Here is a 24,084-nt window from a genome sequence, read left to right on the forward strand (position 1 = left end):
TAGTCATGCCAGTTTATGTATTATATGAACAAGTAACATGATAAATGTTTCAGTTCTACTTTAGTGGGAACAATTCATGCAGGTCCTGTCCAGTGTTAAATTTTAGACTTACAGAGTTTATAAATGCATATGATAAAAAGTTCCTGTACATAATTTTTCTCTTTGCCTCAAGAAATCTCTATTAATATATATCTTCAGTTCACTGTTTGAAATTGATTTGAAGAGATTGGATTTCATTCTTAAAAATTACCTCGAATTATTGTCTGTCATAGCAACCATTTTTATAGGGATATGTAACATTTTCCACAAACGGAGCAGCTGATTTTGAGTGGCCCAGGCAGAAATAATTCAGCACGAGGGGAAATGGGGAAAAAGCCAAGGGCTGCTGGCTGCAGGGATGTAGGAAGGCACAGGGAAAATGGGAACTCTAGCGGAACACAGTTGGTGCTCAATTTACAACAATTTGTTTAATGACTGTTTGAGGTTACAGTGGCACCGGAAAGAGTGACTTATGACCAGTGTTCACATCTAAAACCGTTGGCAGCATTTCATGGTCATGTGATCAGAATGTGGGCGCTTGGCAACTGGCATGTATTTATAATAGTTGCACAGTCCTGGGGTCATGCGATCACCATTTGTAACCTTCCCAGCCAGTATCCGACAAGAAAAGTCATTGGGGAAAGCCAGGTTTGCTTAACGTATGACTCACTTAACAACTGCAGTAACTTACTCAACAAATATGGTAAAAAGTCGTACAATGGGACAAAACACACTTAACTGCCCTATTTAACAACATAGATTTGGGTCTCAATTTTGGTCGTAAATTGAGGACTACCCGTATGCTATGTTGGAATACTAAGAGAAGTGAGTATATGCACCAGCATTGCTCTATTTGTTCCTGAATTTTGTTTTCTCCAGAATCAGAACAATGAAGGCATTCTGAGTTTTGCTGATCTATGGTAGGCCCAAAACAGTTTGATAGAACTTGTTGGTGCAGTTGTATTTAATTATTTAATTATTTAATAGTCAAATACTTTGGGTTTTTTTGCTTGAGCAGATGGCTGGGTTAAAAGACCTCCAAGGTCCTTTTCAACTCAGTCTAGTCTAGTCTAGTCTAGTCTAGTCTAGTCTAGTCTAGTCTAGTCTAGAACAAATCTATATGGTCATCCATCTGCCTGAACTTGACTTTGGGTGGTTTACTATTAACATTTAAAATAATGTTGCAACCATTCAGACAGGTTTTTTTTAAAGGCAAGATTGCATGATTGTAACATCCACTTAAACATAGTACAACCATTCTTCCCCAAGGTTGCTAGAAGAGCCACATTTTCAGAACCACCAAGTGAAGTTAACCAAGGATGGGGGGTAATCTCACTTCAGGTGGAAATGATGTTCCACTGCAGAAGAGGCATGTTTTTTTCTGGGGCCCATCTGATAGAACTCTCTAAGAGACAAGGCCGACAGCATACACCTCCTGTTCGAACCGATGGGATGGGTACATGTGTTCAGGAAGGATGTTCCACAAATGATTCAGAATATGTCAGTAGTATAATACTGTCATTATGCAGTATTGCAAGAGAGCAGACTATGTAATTTGGATCATTTGCATGATTATTCCATGGCAGCTCATGAAAACGTTGCCCATTACATGCAAGGTCTGCTCTATCAAGGTTATGAAAACTTTATAGCTTATGCTTTTGTGTGTGCATACCTATGAGTTGAGTGTTGAACATAGTTTTCAAAGGTTGATGGCAATATTTGTAAAAAGGTCTAGGAATCTCTTAACAAAACCTCTGCCTGACAATTTATCATAATATCCTTTTAAGTTATTAAGACATTTATATTTAGACATCTGTATATGAGTATGATTTAGATTAATCATTTCATTATTAAACAACACCCAACTGCTGCACATATATCTCCTTCCAACAAAATCATAAGAAAAAGAACCACTGAAATTGAGTAATGAGGAAGAATTGATATCCTCTGGAAAGGAAGTTTGGAATTAGAATGCATAACAAGGATATGGTTAAATAGGCAAAAATAATCTTCTTAAAACTTTAACAAAAAGGATTAAGCAAATCTTACTAGCAGCAACTGATGTTAAAGGCATCCATATTCCATAACAATGCTGTTTGCAAGCATTTATGTCTTATGCTGCTTGCTTTGTTTTCAACAGTTTTTTCCCCCATTTTTTATAAAGGGAATATAAGATTCCTCCTCCTATCCATTCACAAGTAATTATTCAGAAAAAAAAAAACATTCTAAGTATAAATATTTTTAATGGAGAAGCTCCTGCAGTTTTTCTAGTCTTAGCATTTAATTTAAATCATATTAAATCAAATAACGAGAGGGATATCTTAGCATTCATAGCTTTTAGGCAGTATAGCATCTTTTCTATGTGGTTTGTTCAATGTTTTGGCCTAACAAGATGCTATAACAGCCCTTGTTTAGCGGGTGCACATAATATTTCTAATGTATACTGTTAATAGTAAAAATATATATTTGTATATTACAGAAAATCATGCTGAGCTTTCATGAGGAGCAAGAAGTTCTGCCAGAAACATTCCTTGCCAACTTCCCATCACTGATAAAGATGGATATTCATAAAAAAGTGACAGATCCAAGCGTTGCTAAAAGCATGATGGCCTGTCTACTGTCCTCTCTCAAGGCAAATGGTAAACTGCTGTTGTTGCTTTTCAGATTATTGAGGTATTAAATGCAGTAACATTCTGCATTTCCAAAAAGGTTGTAACTTTACACCAGGGGTCCCCAACTGGGCCACAGCCTGTTCAGAACCGAGCCGCACAACCGGTGGGCGAGCACATGGCAGCTTGACCTTGTGCACGAAGCTCCCCTTGTTCGAGCGGCAGCCATCTTGTGTTTGCATGCAAAACTCCCCTCCTGCAAGCAGCAGCCACTTGCGCTCATGCACTAAGCTCCTTTAATGTGAATGGTGGACACATGTGCTCACCCTTCATACAAATGAAGCTGCACACCCACCTGCCACTCACAAGAAACTATTCCCTCCCACCCGCTTAGCTGCCAAGCCAGAAAAGTGGACCTGTGCTTTACACACTTAAATATCAGGTGGGGAATGTAAATAATCAGGAATGTGCAAACCATATTCCTTGCTTATTGATACTTCCAGTACCGAGTAAAGAGGTTAGATTTGTAATCTGGGAGCGATATGTAATATTCATGTTTAAATTATTGTAATGAGTTTCACATGAAACTACTTTCCAAAAATATTTAGAAATAACAATTGTTCCAGAATTCAATACTTCATTTTCTTACTTGATGCTTGCTATCAGTAACATGAGAAAGACTTACTATTGTGTGTCTCTCCATCACATTATCTTAAAATCTATCTTGAAAAGCCTACTAAGCCATCTGCATCTGAGAGTCTGTGAGATCAAGAGAGGGTCGGTGGTTATAACTTCATGTGAAACGGTGTTTCCAATTTCCTTAAGTATCTTGGTTCAGATGGACTTTAGCTACTTAATTTCCTTTAGAGTTGTAAATACTAAAAGGCACTTGTTAGTAGTATTGGCAGTGAGCTTGTGGAAGATTTGTTCTTACTGACTTTTTGTCATAAACCATTGCAATGGAATAAATGCATATTATGTTTCCATTCAAAAATACATACATGGGTTAGTACATTTAATATATAAAAAAAGAAACAAAAAGCCCAAAGAGGCTATCAGGAACACACTCATCATAGCAAATTCAAGGAGTTGGGAGTAACTACAGAAAACCATCAATTGATACAGAAAAGCACCAAAAAGGTTGTGACTCTGCAGGTTGAAATTAATATATCACCTTTGTATGTCTTGAATAGCTTACGTTTCACTTTTTTTTTTCTTTAGCTTCTGAGAAGGCCTAGGTCCATGATTTAACCAAGGTGCATAATCCAGTTACAGCTAGTTTCATATGCCCCAAAAAATTGAACTTTATGTTTTACAGGAAACCCTGAAAAAAGTTCCAGAACAGTTTATAAGAGCTCCAGGCATGCCTGAAGTAACTTTCTGGATGCTAGGCAATTTCATGAAGACTGAAAAGCTGATCATTCTGCTGTGCATGATTGGAACTTGGATCAAACTATAGGACTCCATGTACAATGATCTGTGCTGTTCTCTGTTCAGTCACCAGTCTAGATTCTCTCTGCTTCTACTCTTTTACCAAATGTCTTCCTTTGATTTTATTCATTTGCAAATCTCTCATTTCCTCTTTTTTAGGCTCCCGTGGGGCTTTCTGTGAGGTGAGACCGGATGATAAAAGAATCATGGAATTTTACAGCAAGCTGGGATGCTTTGAAATAGCCAAAATGGAAGGCTTTCCAAAAGATGTTGTTATCCTTGGAAGAAGTTTATAAGGGTTTTTTTTAAGTGAACCTGTTGAGACTGGAGCCAACCAACGGTTGGAGAGTAGTGAGCCTGAGTTTTGTTATTGTCTGCCCTTTCTATGGCAGCAGTCAGCTGGCCTGACAGGAAAGAACCACCCATTACATTCTCCCTTATGCTGCTGAAAACAGTTTGAAGAATGGTTACTGGTCATCATTTCCTGGTCTTACATGAAGTGCCAAGGGATACTGCATATGAAGTAGCTTCAGGAAAAGATTCACAAGGATTCTCAAGAGAAGGATTGGGGGCTTTTCCATCTCTGCATACCAGCAGAAAGGTCGACTCCTTTGTATCATGAAAAGGGATGCAACACGGAAGTGGGATCCCTGTATAGAGAAACATAGGAAAATGACACAGGTCATTTTATGAAAGATGAACGATAACTCATGGTTGTGTTGGCTGTTTTGCTTATTAGTAAGGAAATGGCCATCACCTCTAAAGAAAATTGATTAAGCTTTGTGCTTTGTAGGGATAAATTGTGCATTTGTCTGTGGCAAAGTCACTCAGTGGCAGAAATGTAAATTTCAGTGTGTAAATATATACATATATAGATATATATATATATAAACTTGCTGAATGCTGACGCTTTGTGTTTAATTGTTTTTGTAATTTTTTTGCTTTCCAAAGCAAAGTGGTATTTTTTCTGAGACAGCACCTTCAATTTCAAAAAAACAGAGGCTGAGGCTCATATTATTTCTGATCTAGACCGCTATGTTTCATTCCCTTTATTATAATGCCAATTTGAAAGCTTTTAAAAAGTGCTGAACTAGAGGGATCAATCCTTTAGAAAATGAATTTTTAGAAAATGGGTAAATATTGCTTCCTACTAAGAAAATAAAAACTTATTGACAGTCACTTCAGTTGCTCACCCGTACTCAGTGGGTAAATGGAAAAATACTACAACTTCAGCGCCCCATTCTTCCCTGTTCAGTCTCATTAAATCAGGGTCTTCAAGTCATACATATTTGTTACAGACTTCGGGGGAGGCGGCAGGAATAGCAAAAAGCACATTTTATATATTATTTAAATGTTACCTAATTTTAATATCACTGCCTGTTCCAAACAGTTAAGGTTTTTACTGCAATCTGACAAACTGTATGGAGCTGTAGGAGGGATGATAGATGCACTTCTTTTGTTCTAAGAAGCTGTTAGCCAACATAATGCTTCATTATTTTCATCTACTACAAGAAACTATCTTTTTATATTTTCTTTTGAAACTATTTCAAAAGAAATAGAAATTGAACTGATCCTGTTTTTTTTAAAAAACTTCAAAATATCATATACTTTTAAATGGCATTTTACTGCCATTTTAATTTGCACCCATTTCATAGAAGCTAGTGTTTGTACTTAGTTATAATTGCTTATTGATATTTGATTTTCACTGACTGAAAAGCAGAAAATACATTTCATTTGAGGAGCAAAACAATGGACAAAAGGACTTTCATGGGTTTTTTATGCTTTTGAGTGAATACTAAACAGTCATTTCATTTGGTTTTAATTAGGCAGCGTGTGTATATACAGTACAGTAGTTGGATTTATTGCAATTTTGTGGGAAGAGGGCATCTGGATTTTTATACTGTTAACAAATATAAATTTATCACTGTTTAAGTTAATTCTGTGCATCTTGAAAAGTTTGAGTCAGTTGCTTGCTCTGTGTATAAAGCGTAGCACTGTCACAACTTTCAGAGTTACGGTATCAGTTTTCATTGCCTACAGTTGGAATGCAATTTTCATGACTGTCTTTCAATCTGCTGTATCTGTAGCAAAACCACAGACTGTAAAATTGTATTTGGAAACCATGTGAAAAATAGAATAAATTGCAAAGTCAATGTAAAGGCATGTTTTGGTATAATGTTAGAGAATGAGGAAAATTAGTGGAGAAAAATAATTTTCCTGTTGTGTTTTATAATTCTCTAATGAATGTATGGTAGCAATGGATAGTTCATATTTTGGCTCCACTGCAGGTTTGGATATAGCAAATCTGCCTCTTGTGTTCATTTCTCTTGGGCATACTTTTCTGTAAATGCAGATGGACGTTACTAAAGGCTACTGAAGTAGGTGTTTGTTCTTATTGAGATTTCACAAATAATATCTTCTAATTTAAAAGAGACTAGTAATTTCGGGTAATAATGGTCCTTTACCACTATATATGATCAAGACCACCGCTGACAGCAGAAGTGTGTAATTTGTACCCCTCCGAAGCCCTAAGAAAAACTCCCAAGGATCCATCAATTAGAAATTTTCAATGTGAGAGAATGGAAAATGAAAGTAATAATGTTATGTTTAATTAATTAAAGTGAATTCTACTTTTTTCTTCGCTCCAAATAGTATGGATCCTAGTCTACCGATAGGAGAAAATATTGTACTTTAGGATTGAACTGTGGGGTCCTTGGTGCTCTTTGAGCTTGGTTGCTTCCTTGCAGACTTTTAATTACCAAACTAGGTAACATCAGTGCTAGTAGTTATGATATCTAGTTTTGTAATGAAATGTCTGCAAGAAAGCAGCAAGCTCAGGGACCCTGGTGGTCAAAACCTAACCATAACTTTTTATTGAAATTTATATTTTGCTTGATAGTTCTAGATAGCTGAAAGAAAAATTAAGAAAGCTGTGTAGGGACCTGATATTTAATACTAGTCCTATCCTTTTGATTCCATTTAGTTGATATGTTTTCAAACCGTTGAATTCCATAATTACTAGATGAGGGAGAGAAACAATTTTCATATAACATGTCTGGATTATTTTTTAATTCACCCTAGAATTAAGTATTTTAGCATGATGAATGGAATATTTAATGAATAAATTTTATTGTAGGTTAAATTTCTATTCAGATAGTTGAAATGTGTTACATAAGAATTAACATTTGTGATATATCATTTTGGTGCCATTTCTGTCCTGCAATACAGTGGACATCAATACACTTCGCAATGCAAGTCAGATCATTAGCCTATACTGGTTGGGAATTATGGAAATTATAGCCTTAACACATCCAGATACCTGGCTGAGTCAATTAAGCAAGGACTTCAAAGGCATCAAATTGAAGTTTCATTTGCCTCCTTGTTTAGATCCCAAGTATGTCATTTGCTCAGTTTTTGAGATTTAGCTCTTTTATATATCATAATTTTTATCTCTCAATTTCATGTTGTTTAAACAGAAAACAATTCTATTATTTTTTTTGAAAATTGCCTTCTTGGACTTCTAAAAGGTTGGGAATAGTATTAATTAGGTTATGTGAAATTGAAACTGTCATGTCGCTCTTTTGTCATTTTGTCTGATTTTTCTTGTTCTATATTTTTAGTTCTTATTTCTAAGTTTAATAAAATATTTGACTTGGAACTTGGGAATTGAATAGGTATTTCTTACTGGCCCAAGTATTTATCCTTGAATGTCTTCCTTCTGTGCTGCAGGTCTGGACCAAGGAAGATACTAGAAAACTAGATTTAGATCACAATGTAGTAGCAGAAGTGAGACAGTAATTATTGCCTTCAGTTGAGGATTAGTTCAAGCATTTTAAAACATGCTTTTCAGTGTAGGGTAGAAAGTTTAAATGAGCCTGCCTATTAGTCATGATGGTTGTAAAGTTACATCACTGACCTTAATTTTTTAAATTGCTCCAAAATAGCAAATCTCAGGCTCAGTATAGCTCAGGCTTTTACAAGATAAGGCCAAAGGTGAACATTATCTGTTTTCAAATCTACCCAGAAAAAACAAAATATCTTGTCATGATGCTATATGGTAGGTAATTTAATAACTCTTACCTCAAATGTTTTTTCTAAGAAGGGAAATTATTGTCTCAACAGATGATCTTTAGATATGTAAGGTAACACTGAGATAATGTACTCCCTGCTTGAAGCATTTATGGACCATCAAATTCCCCCAAGTTTTGACTAGACCATGTAGTCTAAAATGCAGTTACCGTAGTATATTGTAGGTTATTATTTAGGAACAGTGTGTAGGGAGATATCAGTATGTTAACTCTTATTCATACAATAATGTAGACAATGGTTATTTTTGCATTCTGTTTTCTCTAAAATTCTCAGGTACTTTTAATTTTCCTCAGAGAAAGTGCAAAACAAAAGAAAATCCTTTTGGAACACTTCATCTCTTAATATTTTTTCAAACATTTCCTTATTTCTCTTATTTTTAGAGCATCCTGATCACTGCATGAAAAATGAAAAATAAAAGCATTAGTTACTCTTAGTTTTGTATCATGTGCAGACTTGATCATTATTCCCACAATCTCTTCATCTAGGTCACTCACAAAATTGATTAGCAAAGAACCCTGTGGAGTCATCTCAATATTATGCCATGGAACTTCTCCCAATCTATTTTTAAGCGAACTATAGGAAAATGAGATTAACTAATGACTAGTTTGCGAAAAGCCCATTGCGGCTTCTGTTAATTGTTGCATCTCTATTCAAATCTGCTTCAGGACTTGTCCAATAAAGATGTCAAGTTGACTGTCTGAAATTCCTACCCATGTTTCCCCAAAAATAAGACCCTGTTTTATATTTTTTTGAACCCTGAAATAAGCGCATGGCCTTATTGCCATGTGCTCAAAAGCCGGATTGGGTTTATTATCAGTGGATGTCTTATTCTGGGGGAAACGGTAGATTTCACATCACAGAAAGTTTGGCCTACATCTCCATGGAGAACTGCTTCAGCTGAATCCTATTTCAGAATTTTATAACAAATTGTTCATTTCAGTTCTTGCCACATTTCTGTTGGGTTTAGATCTAAACCTTGATCATTCCAAACATTGAATTTGTTTTTTTCCATCCATTCTCCTATAGACTTGCTTGTATATGGAAGCAAGTATTGGAATTGGAATTACTGTCTTGCTTCAGCTGACAGACAGATGGCCACATACTCTCCAGGTGAAGTCTCTGATACAAAGCAGAATTCATGCCTTGTTAAGCAAGGACAAGTTTTTCAGGTTCACAGTACAGTATAGGTAGTCCTTAACTTAGAATAGTTCATTTAGTGCCTGAAGTTACAACGGCACTGAAAAAAGCGACATGACTACTTTTCACACTTAAGACTGTGGCAGCATTCCCATGGTCACGGGATTTACATTTGTATGGTTGGCAACTGGTTCATATTTATGACAGTTGCAGTATCCTGAGGTCATGTGATCACCTTTTGCAACCTGAGAAGTAAAGACAATGAGGAAGCCAGATTTGCGTAACAGCTGTGTTACTAATGTAACAACTTCAGTTGTTCACTTCACTTAAGAAATGTAGCAAAAGTTGTAAAATGGGATAAAACTCACTTAACAAATCTCTCTCAACATAAATTTTGGGCTCAATTGTGGTTGTAAATTGAGGACTACCTGTATTTTCATTTTCTTGATAGTTAGGAAATTCTTGACTGATGCTTATATATCACCCATTAAGCCTCCAAACTTCCACATGTGACTCATTCTTCCAGAACTGGGGAGTTCTGTGGATACCTGGTTTTTGTGAAACCTAAAACAAGCATCAATATTCTTAATAAAGAATTGCTTCCAACTCGCTACTCTCCCATGAATTCTATTTTTACCCATCTTCTCTGGTGTTGGACTGATAAATATTGTCTTTTAGTCAGGATGAAAGGCCTTTAGCAAACACAGATCCTTGGAGGTTATTTTCATCATATGTGTGATTTTAGGAATGATTTTGACAGGCTAGCCACTTTTTATTTCTATTCTCCATTTTAAGACAGTATCACTGATACGTGGATGGGTGGAACCCCTTTTTATAACCTTTTCGAGATCACGATAGGACTGTGTGGTGAGAGCTTTGCTCACACTCCCTTTAGCAAGCCCTACACGAAGTTCTGATAATATTCATTGGTAAAGAAGGACTAGAATCTGAGAATTTCCATCAACTACAGCCCTTGCATTACCTTTCTTTTAGGGCAGTGGTTCTCAACCTTCCTAATGTCACGACCCTTTAATACAGTTCCTCATGTTGTGGTGACCCCCAACCATAAAATTGTTCCTAAGACCATTGAAAATATGTGTTTTCCGATGGTCTTAGGTGACCCCTGTGAAAGGGTCATTCGACCCCCAAAGGGGTCCCGACCCACAGGTTGAGAACCACTGTTTTAGGGAGTTTTGTATTTCAATTTTGGGACCCTAAAAACGGTTCAGCCGAGGAAAGATTTATTTCCTACAACAGGACAATCTAGATTTTTTTTCCCCCTTTCGACGCTTGCATAGTTTAGTTTCAGAATCTCACTTGGATTTTCTTTTCTTTTTTTAAGAAAAGAAAAATAGTAAAACACCTCAGATGGACACGCAATCTCTAAAATTTGTACTGAATGAATAAGGTCTTGTCTACCTTCCCTTCTGGAGCGGACAAGCTCGTAATTGGAGAAAAGCCGCGTCGCCGATTGGAGCAGCCCCGGCAGGGCGGGCAGCAGGCGGGGCGGCACTCGAGCGTCTTCCTGCCGTCCCTTTTCCTTTCTGCTCTGCGCTTCCTGGCCAGACATGGCCTCTCTCGTGGATCTAGAGAGCCTGGACGGTGAAGCTACGTCGCCGATTTGCACGAGTCGTTTCGTTTTCGGTTGGTAAAGATCTGTGGGGATTTCGCAGGCCGGAAATTTTGCCCACCGGTCATATTTGAGAAACGAGGGGCCGGGGGTGGGGTGCGGGGTGGGGGGGAGATTGGAAGGCAAAACCAGGCGCTTTGCTCCCGGAGTAGCGATTGTTTTGGTAGGATTTGATCGCTCCGAGAATCGCTTGGCTAGGGCTTTTAATGATCGTATTAGCACGATACATTGGACCGCATAATTAAGTAGCCTCATTTCGGGTTTTTATTCTGGAAAGCTGAGCACATGGAGGCACCACGTGCTTCCCTGTCCCGATTCAGTTGGTGCTCTCCAGCTCGGCTCTTGCAAGCGCCTTGGCTTGTTCGTTGAAAAAAAAAAGGCTGGGAAGCCACACAAGCCTTCCTTCGGTTGCAAGGAAGGATTTATCTGCCGAATAAACGTGGCGAAATGTTTCATGAATTTCATGAATCAGGGTGGAACTAAACGCGTGTTGCACAGGGCAGGAGGCAGGTCTCGCTCAATTCCAACTCACGTTGGAGAAATTGCATAGCAAGGCTTTCTAACATTGGTAAACTAAAAATTAAAGTTGTCAAAATTTGTTGCCTGTTGTGTTTTTTTCATGCAGCCTGGAATACTGAAGTGAATGTGCAATGGAGATTGTTCTGCCTATTTTCATTTGTTTCTATAAAGGTTGATGGAGGAGATTTGAAATGCAACATGTCACCGAAAATTATCTCCAAAATTTTTCATAAGAGATACTTTTGTTGGGCAACAGCTTTGAAGTTGCTTTCACAATTAAGAATGTGTTCTTTTATATAACACCAAAACATAATTGGTAGATTTTGCGGATAATTCTGAAAATCAAAAATATTTGTTAATTCCTTTGGCTTTAGAATCAAATATAGTACTCTCATTTTTCAAGTTGGGGAAAACAGGGGAAATCAATACAAAGCACGTTGAAAAAGCATCACAGAAGAAGACAGTGACAAACTTTTGTATTGTTGCCTAAAAAGTGAGATGGGTATTTCCATGAGGTAGCAGAAATCAAGCTCAGCTCAGAGACTAAAAGCTTTCAGTTTCAGCTTTTGATCATGCTGGATTTATTTTTGGCTTCTGCAGAGTGAAAGCATATTGAAATGTATAGCATTTCTGCAGTTGGAGAAACTTGCCTCTTCCACTTAAGAAAATCTGTGCTTTTTTTTTTTAATGCCTTGTTATAATATTCACTTGGATTTCCCACCCAGGATGTGAGCTGAACAGCAGTGCGCGTTCCTATACTTTTAAAGTCTCGGAAGAAGATGATTCAGATCATTTCCTAGCTCTAAATATGGTAAGATATTTCACTTCACTCTGAAATGGGGAGACTAGCTACAGGCTATTTCCTAGCTAGTGTTAGTATTAATAAGAGATTTTTGTTCAGATTACCATGAATGAAGCTGCACATCTTTGCTGGCAAAGCTGTTTTAATATCTATCTGCTTAGACAAGATGGCTCTGAGCCTTTGTATTTTTCTGCATTATTATGCCACAGATCACAACGTGTGCATGTGCACCCACAAATACACAAAAATCAAATATTTTGTGCTGAAGGGTACCTTTTTCTGATTGTATCATCCCAAATGTTACTTGCTTAAAATCACAAAGCAAGAATTGTGTTTTTAAAGCAGACTCTCTTAAGTGTATTGTGATTCTGCATACTTCTTTTAATCAGTGTGTGTGTGTGTGTATATATCCCATATATACATCCCGTATACATCCCGTATATATATGGGATGGATTACATAGCCTGCAAATTGGCTAAATTTACTGTTTTGGGATTTGTTCATGTTTGTTACCTGATGATTTTGTTCTGATCCTGCTTCCAAATGCTTATTGGAAGAGGTCCATCATTAGAGGTTAAGTTAGCATTTCATTCTTAGCTAAGCATTCCTCAGTAGGCCCCTTCAGTTTTGTTTCTCCCCCTCTTTTCAAGGCTTGTCTGTCCGAGGGTGCCAAAGATGAATGCAACATTGTGGAGGTGGTGGGTCGTGACTATCAGAACAAGGAGGTTGCTGTGCCTGTGGCCAATCTGAAGCTGTCATGCCAGCCCTGGGTAAAATGATATTTTGGGAATATGCGTGTCTTAGAGAAAATCAGTGTAATGGTTCCAGAATGTTGATTTGAAAGATTTTCAAACATAATTGGTCAGACTTGGGATGGCCCCTCTGATATGCCGTAGTGGTGCAGTGGTTAGAATACAGTACTGCAGGCTACTTCTGCTGACTGCCAGCTGCCAGCAGTTCAATTCCCAGCAGTTCAAGATTGACTCAGCCTTCCATCCTTCTGAGGTTGGTAAAATGAGGACCCAGATTGTTTGGGGCAATATGTTGACTCTGTAAACCTCTTAGGAAGTACTGCGAAGTGGTATATAAATCTAAGAGCTATTGCTGTGCTCCAAAGATTGAGATTTATCAGATTTTCCAGAACCTGCCTTCTGTGATTTCTCCAGAATGGGCCAAAGAATGTTCATCCTGAATGAAATATTTGATATTTGAAAATTTGGTATCAGAAAATCTTTCTTGACCCATGATTTTCTAGATCCTATCTGTTTAATCAGCTTAAATAGGTGGCTTGATATAATAATGAATCATTAGACTAACTGGATATATTGCACTGGTTTAAAAGGTGATAATGAGAGCTCTGAATCTCCATAGATGTGAGAGTTCAATTTGCAAATTAGGAACACAGTATTTCTCTTTAATTATGTGAAAATGGCTCACATCCCCCCCCCCAAAAAAAACCCCAATAACCACAGATGCAACAAAGCATCTGAATAAACTTCAAATCCTATTGAACTAAATGAGACTTGGAGATATTCATCTTGTTTCATAATTGATCTGTTTCCTTATTTTTCCACAGTTGTGTTTAGATAATTTTGAGTTCCAGCCCCCAGTGACTTTCCGTCTGCGCTCAGGATCTGGCCCTGTTCATCTTTCAGGACAACATCAAATATGTAAGAACCTGGGAATGGGATAGAAGAAACCATTGGGTACAATGAGCATGCCATAGTAGTTAAAGGACATAGAAAAGTAGTAGTTCTTTCTGGAGTAGTGACCACAATTCCAGTTTAAGTGTCTTGGCTACCTCAACTAATACAGTCAATATTGTGGATTCTGGAATTTTTCCTGGTATAAGCTGGTTTTTGTCATTTACACAGAAAAGAGATCTGCTATCTAACAGAAGTAGCATTTTTGCCCACCTTCTGCTTTGGAGCAATGCAAGCCACTGAGGGTATTGTGTGAACTACTAAATTTGGGGTGCTCTACCAATTTAAACTTCATTGTTTTTAGAATGTAAATTAATGGGTAATAGGAAAGATAGAGGCTTGAGGAATTCTCTGGATGGTATAAACAAGACAAATTGTTTCTCAGTTCACAGAAAGGATCTTTCAGATGATGACTTCAGTGATGATGATGAAGAGGATCAGGAGGAAGAGCTTCCACCTATCAAACCAGCCAAGAAGAAACAAAAATCATAGCTGAGCTTCTCTGTAGGTACCTGTTCAGTTACCTGAGAATGCTCATCCTGAGTGGAATATTGTAGAGTTCTTGTTTTCATTAATTAAGCTTGTTATATTATTGTAGGATACCATGGACAGTGCTCCATTCACACTATTAGTACTGACCTCCTGAAATTGGCCTTTTCATTTAAAGGCTCTGGACAGGAAATGTTCTACAGCTTTTTGCTCGTTAACCCCATCTCTGATTTTGTATTCTAAATAGCATGGTGTAGTGTGGAAAAGAACTTGCTTTTTCAGATGGACAAGGAAAGTAGCTATCTGCAATACTTCAGCAGGGACCCTCCAGTATCCAGCTTTCTTTGTCATGGTAGTGTTACAGACGTATGTGCTGATCTTGGAAAACTGGCAGTTGTGATAGCAGCTTAATGAAGTTGGTCTGGGATGTCTACTTCTCCCCAAGGCGTGAGGGGCAGTAGAACCATATAGATGTAGTTAGTTGTAGGGCTAAAAAATAGGTGCCCATATCCTGGATGTGGTTGCTGCCGTGATCGAGACTTTTGTTTATGACGACATGCTACTTAATTCAGCTGGAGCTGAATTAAATAGCTCACTGAATCTGGTGGCTGTTAGAAATAACAGATGTTTCTTATTCTGTGGAAAAAAAATCTGTGGAGTTGTTGGAGAATTGCAAGCGTGTAACTTCCACTCCTGGAAAAAAAAATCCATACTGTGATGCTTTCTAATAAGAATTTCTTGATACTAAGAAAACTATCCAATTATAAGCCCTTTGCTCCTGATATTATTTATTTTTTCCAGGTAAAAAGCAAGGTCTGTTGTCCAAATGTTTTATATCTGTTTTTAAGGTTACATTTTTTTAGTAAACATTATCAACTTCTCAGGGAAAGTTACTGACTCCATTTTGCTAACATTGGGCGGCTCCTAATTTTGTTTTGATATGAGCCACATTCTCTGCAATAGTTGATATATTCCATAGTTATTGAAGATACTTCCTAGATTCACTTTCTGAGAAAAAAATAAAGGTATATTTTTTATTTAACTTCATAGAGTTTGAAGCATTCTCACTATTGGCCAGATGGAGTTTATTACAATTTATAATTCAGAACAAGCTGGAGAGAGACAAGTTTTTACCCTTGATAGATAGCTGAGAATGCTGCCTGTATGTTTTGTCCTTGTTACTGGTGTCCTTTTTTTAATAAACACATTTGTTATACATGTTCTCTTTTGCTTTGTATTTTCTTGAACGATGTTGAGTGTTGAAAAATACAAAACGAAGTCCTGTTACTTCATTTTTCTATCATTTCTATTCATTCCCTTCCTTAAATATATAACGGGTTTAATGAGAATTTTTAGCATTTTCTAAAAGAGCCTACAGTTATTGTCACTGTCCATTTGGATGGTGCTGACACAAGTAGGATTGTTTCAACCTTGCAAGGATGTATTTGCTGTTCAACAATTACAAAAGTAAAACTGTAGCTTTAATCCGAATTATTTGCTACTCTTATGCTATTTTATCAAGCTTCCTAATCCCAGGCTTATTCCTATTAAACCTGTTAGCTTATTTACATAGTGCTCTAGCGCTTTGGCTTTAGCTTTATGTGCTAAGTCTCCTAGGTTGTTTTTCTCTTCCAGCTGTGTCTGAGGAATGCAAACTGTTGTCTGTTGAATCCAGCTCATATGCAGGCTCTGCCATAGAGTGGCTTATTGTTAGATGTTGCTGCATTCACTCCAGCTCCCTTCTTTTCACTTTCAGGCTGTTCTATCCCACAGACTCTTCCCCAACCAGTATTTTTTTTTTACCCAACCAGTGTTTTGTCTCCCTACTGCGTGAGTCACTTTAGTAGCATCCTTCAACCTTCTTCTTTCCCCATTGCTTTCTTGGTTACAATTCAACTTTTTCTTTTCTCCAGGCCCCTTCAAGCTTGCCTGTCCTTTGGTTTCCTGAAGGTCCAGCAACTCCTTCACTATCCTGTATCATGTTCCTGGGTTTTGTGTTTTCTTTCTATTGAAAGTAGTCTCCACGTATAGACTCTCATACCCACTACAGCAGAAGCGTCTGTCAGAGACTTTCTGTTAGCTGGCTGGCAGGGACAGAAGCAGAGACACTACAGAGAGTACAGTCTAGAACTGTGATGGCGAACCTATGGCACGGGTGCCACAGGTGGCACACAGAGCCATATCAGTGAGCACGCAAGCATTGCTGTAGCTCAGCTCCAGCACACATGTGTGCGCTGGCCAGCTGATTTTTGGGCCTTTCGGTCTCACCGAAAATGGGAAATGGGCTGTTTCCAGCCACCGGAGGACCTCCGCAGGGGTGGGGAAGGCTGTTTCCTAGAAAGCCTCTGGAGCCTGGGGAGGGTGAAAAACAGACCTACCAGGCCCACCGTGCCATCACGTGCTAAAAGCACATGCGCAGGGGTGGGGCGCATTGAATTATGGGTGTGGGCACATACATGGACGACCTCGCGCTCCCCCGCTTTTGGCACGCGACAGCAAAAAGGTTAGCCATCACTGGTCTAGAATGACAGAGCAGAGATTGCAGAGCTCTACCTAACAGAGTAGGGATTGCGGCTTCCAGAAGGTCTGGATCTACTTCTGGTAGAGAAAAGTGGAGCAATCATTGTCAGGTGGCTGTAAGGGTTGGACCAGCATGGCTGGTTTTGCACTATTCAAAGGGCGTTTGGGAGGGTTTTTCTTTATTAAAGCAATCAAGGAAGAAAAATATGAATTCTTAGCAAGGTCCCTAAAATTAAATTATACCCTATTACTGAAATTTGTTGCTTCTCCTGGTTTTGGTGAAGATAACAAATTGCTTCAGTCCTATCTCCTTTTGGGTATGTATATGGATGGGGCATTTAGGTACAAATATATACATAAGCACACGTCAGCAAAATAAGTATATTTTGAGCAACAAATCCATTTAATTCCTGTCCAATGATTAAATCGGTTTCCAGATCTGAGAAAACACATTTTGTTGGTTCTTGGCTGGAATTCTTTTACTTTGGCTGTCCCCGGCTTGGGACTTTTGTTGGAACTATCAATTTGCATCAGCTCCAGCCAGCACAGGTGATGTTGGTTGAGAGAAAATGAGAGCTAGTAATCAAGTGCATCTAAATAGTGTGAGACTGAACCCAATATTCAAGGGTTTATTGAATATTTGCCCAAGAAAGAGATTGCAAAAGAAGCATAAATTTGGGAGATAATCCACTTTTAACTCCATTAACTAGAGACTTGGGTTGGATCGTTAAGGACAATAGTGCACAGATATGAACAGTTTCTTTGGTCATCTAGGTGATCAGGCGTGTTCTGTGGTTGGTTCTAATTGTAGAAATCCTTGAATGCCCAACAAACCTTTTTATCAGATAAAAAGAGACAAATTCTTTGTGTGTCCAATCACACTTGGCCAAATAAAGTATTCAATTAAATTCAAATTAATAAAATAACATTTCTGGGACAAAAAGCTTTGGGGAAAGATGAAGTCAGAAAGATTCATAGATGCATGAGGCTGATAACCTGATGTTGGAAGCCTTTCCAAGAAAGCTAGACACATGGGAGTTTGTGAACACCAGTTTTCACAACAATCTCCAAATCAGCTTCCCCAGTCTGTTTTTTTCTAGATAAGCAGACCAACTACTTAGAATTCCTCATACCAGGCTGGGAATATGGCAACAATAGGACAAGAAAGTCTCCAAGTCATTTACGATTCAAATGATTTGTGGAATGGGGTGACATAACTCAACAAATTTTCTGAAAGTATGGGATTTTTTTCTGCCAGCAAAAAAAGTTTTAAACAGCTCTTTATGAAAGAGCAGATTCTTCCTGCAGCCACAGGATGGCAGCCTTATCAGCAAAAACATCTTTAAAATTTGTTTCTAGGGACTTTGAAGGATTTAGCGTTACCCGTTCTTCAGAGGTTTCGGATGGAGCTCAGGATGTGTTAGAAAAATGGTTTATGATGCAATAAAATTACCTGCACTTCATTTTAAGAGGCTGAAAAATCTGTATTGATTATTTCAGCCAAAATGTATAAGCAATGTGTAAGCATTGCTTTGAACATCCATCATATTTGCTATTGCCTATTTGCCAGCACATTTGAAACTGTTTAAAAGCTGCTTTACACTGCTTCAATTCCAAAGCACCGTGTGATGACCTGTCAGTCTGTCAGAGCGTTTGCAGCATGATTACTATTAAGAGACAACCCAGGAGCAAAACAGCACACAGAGACTTAGACATTTAACAGCGGTTTATATACAACACATATACAGAAATATACGTGGTTAGCAAATACCTTACAAGCAATCAAACTTCTTAACTCTACACAGAGAACTCAGCAATGAATACTGGAGACAAGGAGAGAGAGAGAGTATGCCCTCTCCTGGCTGAAATTTATAAACACGTCTTAAAGGGGTAAAAGACTTGTGTGGACCCCTTCTGAGTCTTAAACTGGCTATACCAATGCTGATTCATTCTCATTGCATCAGCCTTATATTTCATCAGCTTTACAATTGCATCAGCCTTACATCGGCTGGTCAGCTTTAAATCATCATTACTCTTGACAGTCAGAATATATGGGTCTGCCAATGTATCTTCTGTCAACAGATTCCCTTATAAAACTAGACAAAAGCCTTAAAAAAAACCAGTGATACCATTTTGTATAAACGGTTTTGAACAATACTGAGATCCTTTAAAGACGGTTAATAAAGTTACAGTCTCTTACACTGTTTTCTTGATACAAGTGTATAAGAAAACAGTTTATCAAGTGTATCAAGAAAACGGAGCTTGTGAGGGCACATGCGGCCCTCCCAAGCTCCGTTTTCGCTGGCAGAGGGTTGAAGGAGGCCGTCGCAGCCTCCCGAGCTCTGTTTTCACTGGCAGAGTGCTCAGGCTACCACAGCTCCCCCCTCAACACAAGTGACATTGAGCGGGCCATGCCCACCCGGCCCCCAAGGTCAAACACAGCCCTGATGCGGCCTCAATGAAATCGAGTTTGACACCCCTGATCTATGTGATTCCTAAAGATTGGTGCTGGCATGATGGTGCAGAATCAGTGGTCAAGGGAAGATTATAACTGCATTAGAAGAAGAGTAATAGGAACTTGAATAGTCAGAGATTTTTTTTTAGAGATTTTACCAATCTACCCTACTGTATTTCCTTCCTTTTTTTTTCTTTTATGTTATGAATCCATTGCATGACATCTTGAGTAGTTTTTAAACAGGTGAAATTATAAATTGACCAAATTGTTATTACAATACTGAGGTTATGTATTTACAGGCAGGAAGAATTCATTGAATCGCGTCTCCTTGCAGAACCAGCTGCTTCTACCTTCTCACATAAATCTATCCTGTTTAAGTTGTTCTTCCTCCAATTCCATCCTGTCCAAGCTTTACCTCATTCTCTTTCCTGGGAATACTATATGTAAAGCCAGGTGAATATGTATAGGTCTTCCTGTCATTTTTCTGTCCATCCTCCCAGGATGGAGCCATCCCAGAATACCAGCACCAGATTTGAAATACCAATGGCAGTTACTGCAAAATGACTGCTGACATAAGCCTGATGATGGCAGATGGGATTTTGCCGAAACGTCGCTTCTACCCTTTTAGGGATATATCCACAATTACACGGGAAGAAACCCGAAATATTAACTATACACACACACACATATATATATATATGCTGGGAGGATGGACAGAAAAATGACAGGAAGACCTATACATTTTTTTTATTTATTTATTTATTTATTTATTTACTTACTTACTTACTTACTTACTTACTTACTTACTTACTTATTTATTTATTTATTTATTTATTTATGTATTTATTTATTTATTTATTATTTATTTATTTATTTATTTATTTATTTATTAAATTTATATCCCACCCTTCTCCCCGAAGGGACTCAGGGTGGTGAACAGCCGAGAATTAAAATAACATGCAATATAAAAGTTAAAATAATTAAAAATAAATTAAATTAAATGGCCGCCCCAATTTAAAACCCCTAGCAATACAATTAAAAACCCCTAAAATCTATTCAGGCCAGGAAAGCTTCTGTGGTGGATTTTTTCCTCTAAAAACCTTCATTCGTATCAATATTTTATTACAGATACAGCCATAAGGTAAACCCCTGAGGCCCCCAGGATCATAATATGGTTCTTGAATATCTTAATGAGACCCCCAGTTGAGATTTTTCCCTATTATGTTTTTATATGACAAAATGGGAAATTATTATATTAGATTTATATCCCACTTTATAAGTAATCCAAAATGGAGAATATACTCCATATATACTCTAATTCTATATACTCTAATTCTCCTATTTTCCCCAGAAAAACAATGCTCTGAGGTGGGTTGGGCTGAGAGAGAGTGACTGGCCCAAGCTGGCTTTCATGGCTAACACAGAACTAGAACTGTGATTTCTAGGCCAGCGTCTTAACCACGACACCAAACGGGCTCTCATTATTATTAAGTAAGGTAAAGTTGATACATGAATGTTACACATATTTTTTGTAAATTTACTTCAACTTTTAAGTGTATATCAATCTTCATTTCTCATCTTCCCATTACTTTTTGGAAGGAAGCTCTCTCATCCCCACCAAACTTAGACAATGATTATTGTGGGTTCGTTGTCAGTTTCCAAGGGGCTAAAATTTTACTGTGATGACAAAAAGCTGTTCAGGTGTTAGAGAAGGAAGGGAATGTAGAATGGAAATTGGTGAATTGTACTATGCAAGATCACACCTGTTTTCAAATGCTACTCAGGGCTTTGATCAGTTTAACCACGTTCTTTATAGCAGTCAGGATTTTGTGTTTGATGAATCCTTGGAGCAGAGAATTAACGTATCAAAGCTTTTCATGTATAAATGACTGAAGCTGGATCCTAATGTGGCAAATTTCCTGGTGTATCAACTGTGATGTTTATATGAACACTTTTATCAGCAACCAACTCTTATGTACTAAGTGCCTAAAGTTAATATTTAACCTTTGCAGATTCAAACATCCATACTGAGATTGTCATCAAGAGAGGGAGGGAGGGAGGGAGGGAGGGAGGGAGGGAGGGAGGGAGGGAGAGAGAGAGAGAGAGAGAGAGAGAGAGAGAGAGAGAGAGTGCATATAAGAGAAAGAGAGAAAGATTAGTTATACAGACCGTGTTTAAGAGGAAGAATAGGATTAGCGGGTCAGGCAGGGGCAATGAGTTCTTCTTTAGAGATGATGCTATCAGGATAGACTTAAATACCTTGTGCAAACAAAGAGGATTGTCTAGGAAAAGGAGATCTTAATGTCACAGATTTCTTGTTGCAAACCTTTCCAAGAAAAGGAGCTGTTAGTTTATTTTTCCCAAAGAAGGACAGATATACATGTGGGTATATTTGTTTCTATTCCATTTACTAGGACTAAGAAAACAAATAGAAAGCCTATTTTTCTCCAAATAAATATGCAGCTCTATAAGTGCTCCTAGCATAAATATCACAGCACAAAAAGATAATGTAATCCCAGGATTTAAACAGTCTTGTGAAATAAATTTTTACTTCCTGATTTATAAAGAAATATTGCTAAGATTGCAACTCCATTTGTTTAAAAAAAGTATATGGATATATCACAGAGAATGAACGAATGTTTAAAAGAAACTGAAACTACTATCTTGAAAAAGAGATATGAATTCTATGAAGATTTTAAAACAAAATTTAATAAGAGAAGATCCTAACTTTTCAGGGATCAGTAGAATATTAACAAATTATAAATATTTAAATTGGAAATAAGAATTTTTTTCCATTCAGCAAAATGTATAACCAATGGCCTCAGATGAGATGGGGTGAATTTTTCAATACAGCTGACTTATTTATTTTTTTATTTGTTTATTTATTTACTTACTTACTTACTTATTTTTTTATTTATTTATTTATTTATTTATTTATTTATTTATTTATTTATTTATTTATTTGTTTGTTTGTTTGTTTGTTTATTTATTTATTTATTTATTTATTTATTTATTTATTTATTTGTCATATTTCTATGCCGCCCACTCTCTGAGGACTCTGGGCGGCTTACACCAAAGACAGTATACTAAATAGCATATTGCCCCCAATCTGGGTCCTCATTTTACCCACCTCGGAAGGATGGAAAGCTGAGTTAACCTTGAGCCGGTGAGATTTGATCCGCTGATCTGCTGAACTATCAGTCAGCTGAAGTAGCTACAGTACTGCACTCTAACCACTGCACCACCTCGGCTCATAACTTCCAGAGCAAAAGTGGGATCCTACACCATCCTTATAGAGATTAATCATAAATGAGTACTCATTAGCTAAGGAAATTCAAAATTATTTCATCAGCGTAAATGAAATTAATATGTAATTTCTCCCTAATTATTACTGGACCATAGTTTGTTAGGAAGTGTGTAAGAATTTTCAGGGTGCTGGCTTTCACTATCATTCACAACCACTGTTGTTCAGGCTATTTCTGAATACAGATACCCTTCGGGAATAACATTAAATCCACATCCAAAAGGAGCCCAATAATTAGCTCTGGTGTGACACAAATGTTTTGCATGGGTGGGTTAAAAGGGAACCTAACTATAAGATGATCTTTGTATTTCTTTTGGACATAGGTTCAACTGCTAATTTCTTAAACCTCTATCCAAAAGGGTGCAGGAAGCATGCTGTTGTGTTGCCTGTCCTTTGGAACAGTTTATCTCCAAGATTCAGATGGCTCCAACCTATTGGTGTTTCATAAAGCTCTGAAGAACTTGCTTTCCCTTGGGCACTGGACCACAATACAGAATGAATCTCTAGCAGGCACAGTGGAATATTGATTAGCATCCTTTTAATCTGCTTTGTTTGTTCTGGTATATATTGCTTTTATAATGTAAAAGCTATAGTTATTATGAAATGGGCAGCTATCTCAAAATGACGGAGTAAATAAATACGTTTATATATAAAGCAGTCCTCTTTGAATGCACTGTGCACAGTATTTGTGCTGGGCAAGAACTGATCATTCGTCTCCAATTGAATTCAACTGTCCAAAATACTTTCACCCAATTAGAGGGAGTTTTGACAGAGGCCAAACCCAATAACCTAGCCATCTGTGAAAACGTGTCTCCAACCCCATCTCATCCCACATTAAGGAGAGTTATGATTCCCCCCTCAGCAGGTGGTAACATTTGGTTTAAGAGAGAAACAAAGTCATGGAATCCATTACTGTCTTTAATACAGCAGGTCCTATACATTGTCATGATTAGCCATTTGTATGATCAGACTCCAATAAAAAAATACTACATTTGAGATTACCCCAATTTAAGAAGAAATTCTGTGTCGTATCTATAATATTTTATTCATATATGCATTTCACTACTTGAAGAAATGAATATACACATGTGAACTAGCCTTGGGATCGGCAATAACAAAGGGAGATTATTTGTGATATATGTGACTTGTTAGTATGTAAAAACATCATTAAATGTATTTATATCATATTATCTAGAGCAGGGGTCTCCAACCTTGGCAACTTTAAGCCTGGTGGACTTCAACTTCCAGAATTCCCCAGCCAGCTTTGCTTTGGTGGCTGGGGAATTCTGGGTGTTGAAGTCCGCCAGGCTTAAAGTTGCCAAGGTTGGAGATCCCTAATCTAGAGCATAAGACATCA

General features: G+C 37.6%; 2 protein-coding genes and 1 long non-coding RNA gene across 3 annotated transcripts in view; all 3 read left to right on the plus strand.

Moving 5' to 3' along the window:
- The window catches only part of OGA (O-GlcNAcase), a 33,986-nt gene extending 26,249 nt beyond the window's left edge, over positions 1 to 7,737 (plus strand). The window contains exons 15-16 of the mRNA XM_034439910.3: positions 2,519 to 2,678; positions 4,239 to 7,737. Coding sequence (XP_034295801.1) covers positions 2,519 to 2,678; positions 4,239 to 4,375 — 297 coding nt within the window. The 3' untranslated portion in view covers positions 4,376 to 7,737. The remainder of the gene's footprint in view (positions 1 to 2,518; positions 2,679 to 4,238) is intronic.
- A 3,059-nt stretch (positions 7,738 to 10,796) lies between these two features.
- Positions 10,797 to 15,666, plus strand: NPM3 (nucleophosmin/nucleoplasmin 3). Its single transcript, XM_034439917.3, has 5 exons — positions 10,797 to 10,949; positions 12,180 to 12,265; positions 12,907 to 13,026; positions 13,833 to 13,926; positions 14,345 to 15,666. The coding sequence occupies exons 1-5, from the start codon at positions 10,874 to 10,876 to the stop codon at positions 14,449 to 14,451; spliced, it is 483 nt and encodes a 160-aa protein (XP_034295808.1). The 5' UTR covers positions 10,797 to 10,873; the 3' UTR covers positions 14,452 to 15,666.
- A 3,639-nt stretch (positions 15,667 to 19,305) lies between these two features.
- Positions 19,306 to 23,734, plus strand: LOC148113103 (uncharacterized). Its single transcript, XR_015728629.1, has 2 exons — positions 19,306 to 19,876; positions 23,051 to 23,734. It is a non-coding gene; the product is annotated as an uncharacterized LOC148113103 (long non-coding RNA).
- Positions 23,735 to 24,084: the final 350 nt, after the last annotated feature.

The sequence above is a fragment of the Pantherophis guttatus genome, chromosome 6, assembly GCF_059756535.1.
Source record: "Pantherophis guttatus breed Tessera chromosome 6, ASM5975653v1, whole genome shotgun sequence".
Classification (NCBI taxonomy): Eukaryota; Metazoa; Chordata; class Lepidosauria; order Squamata; family Colubridae; genus Pantherophis; species Pantherophis guttatus.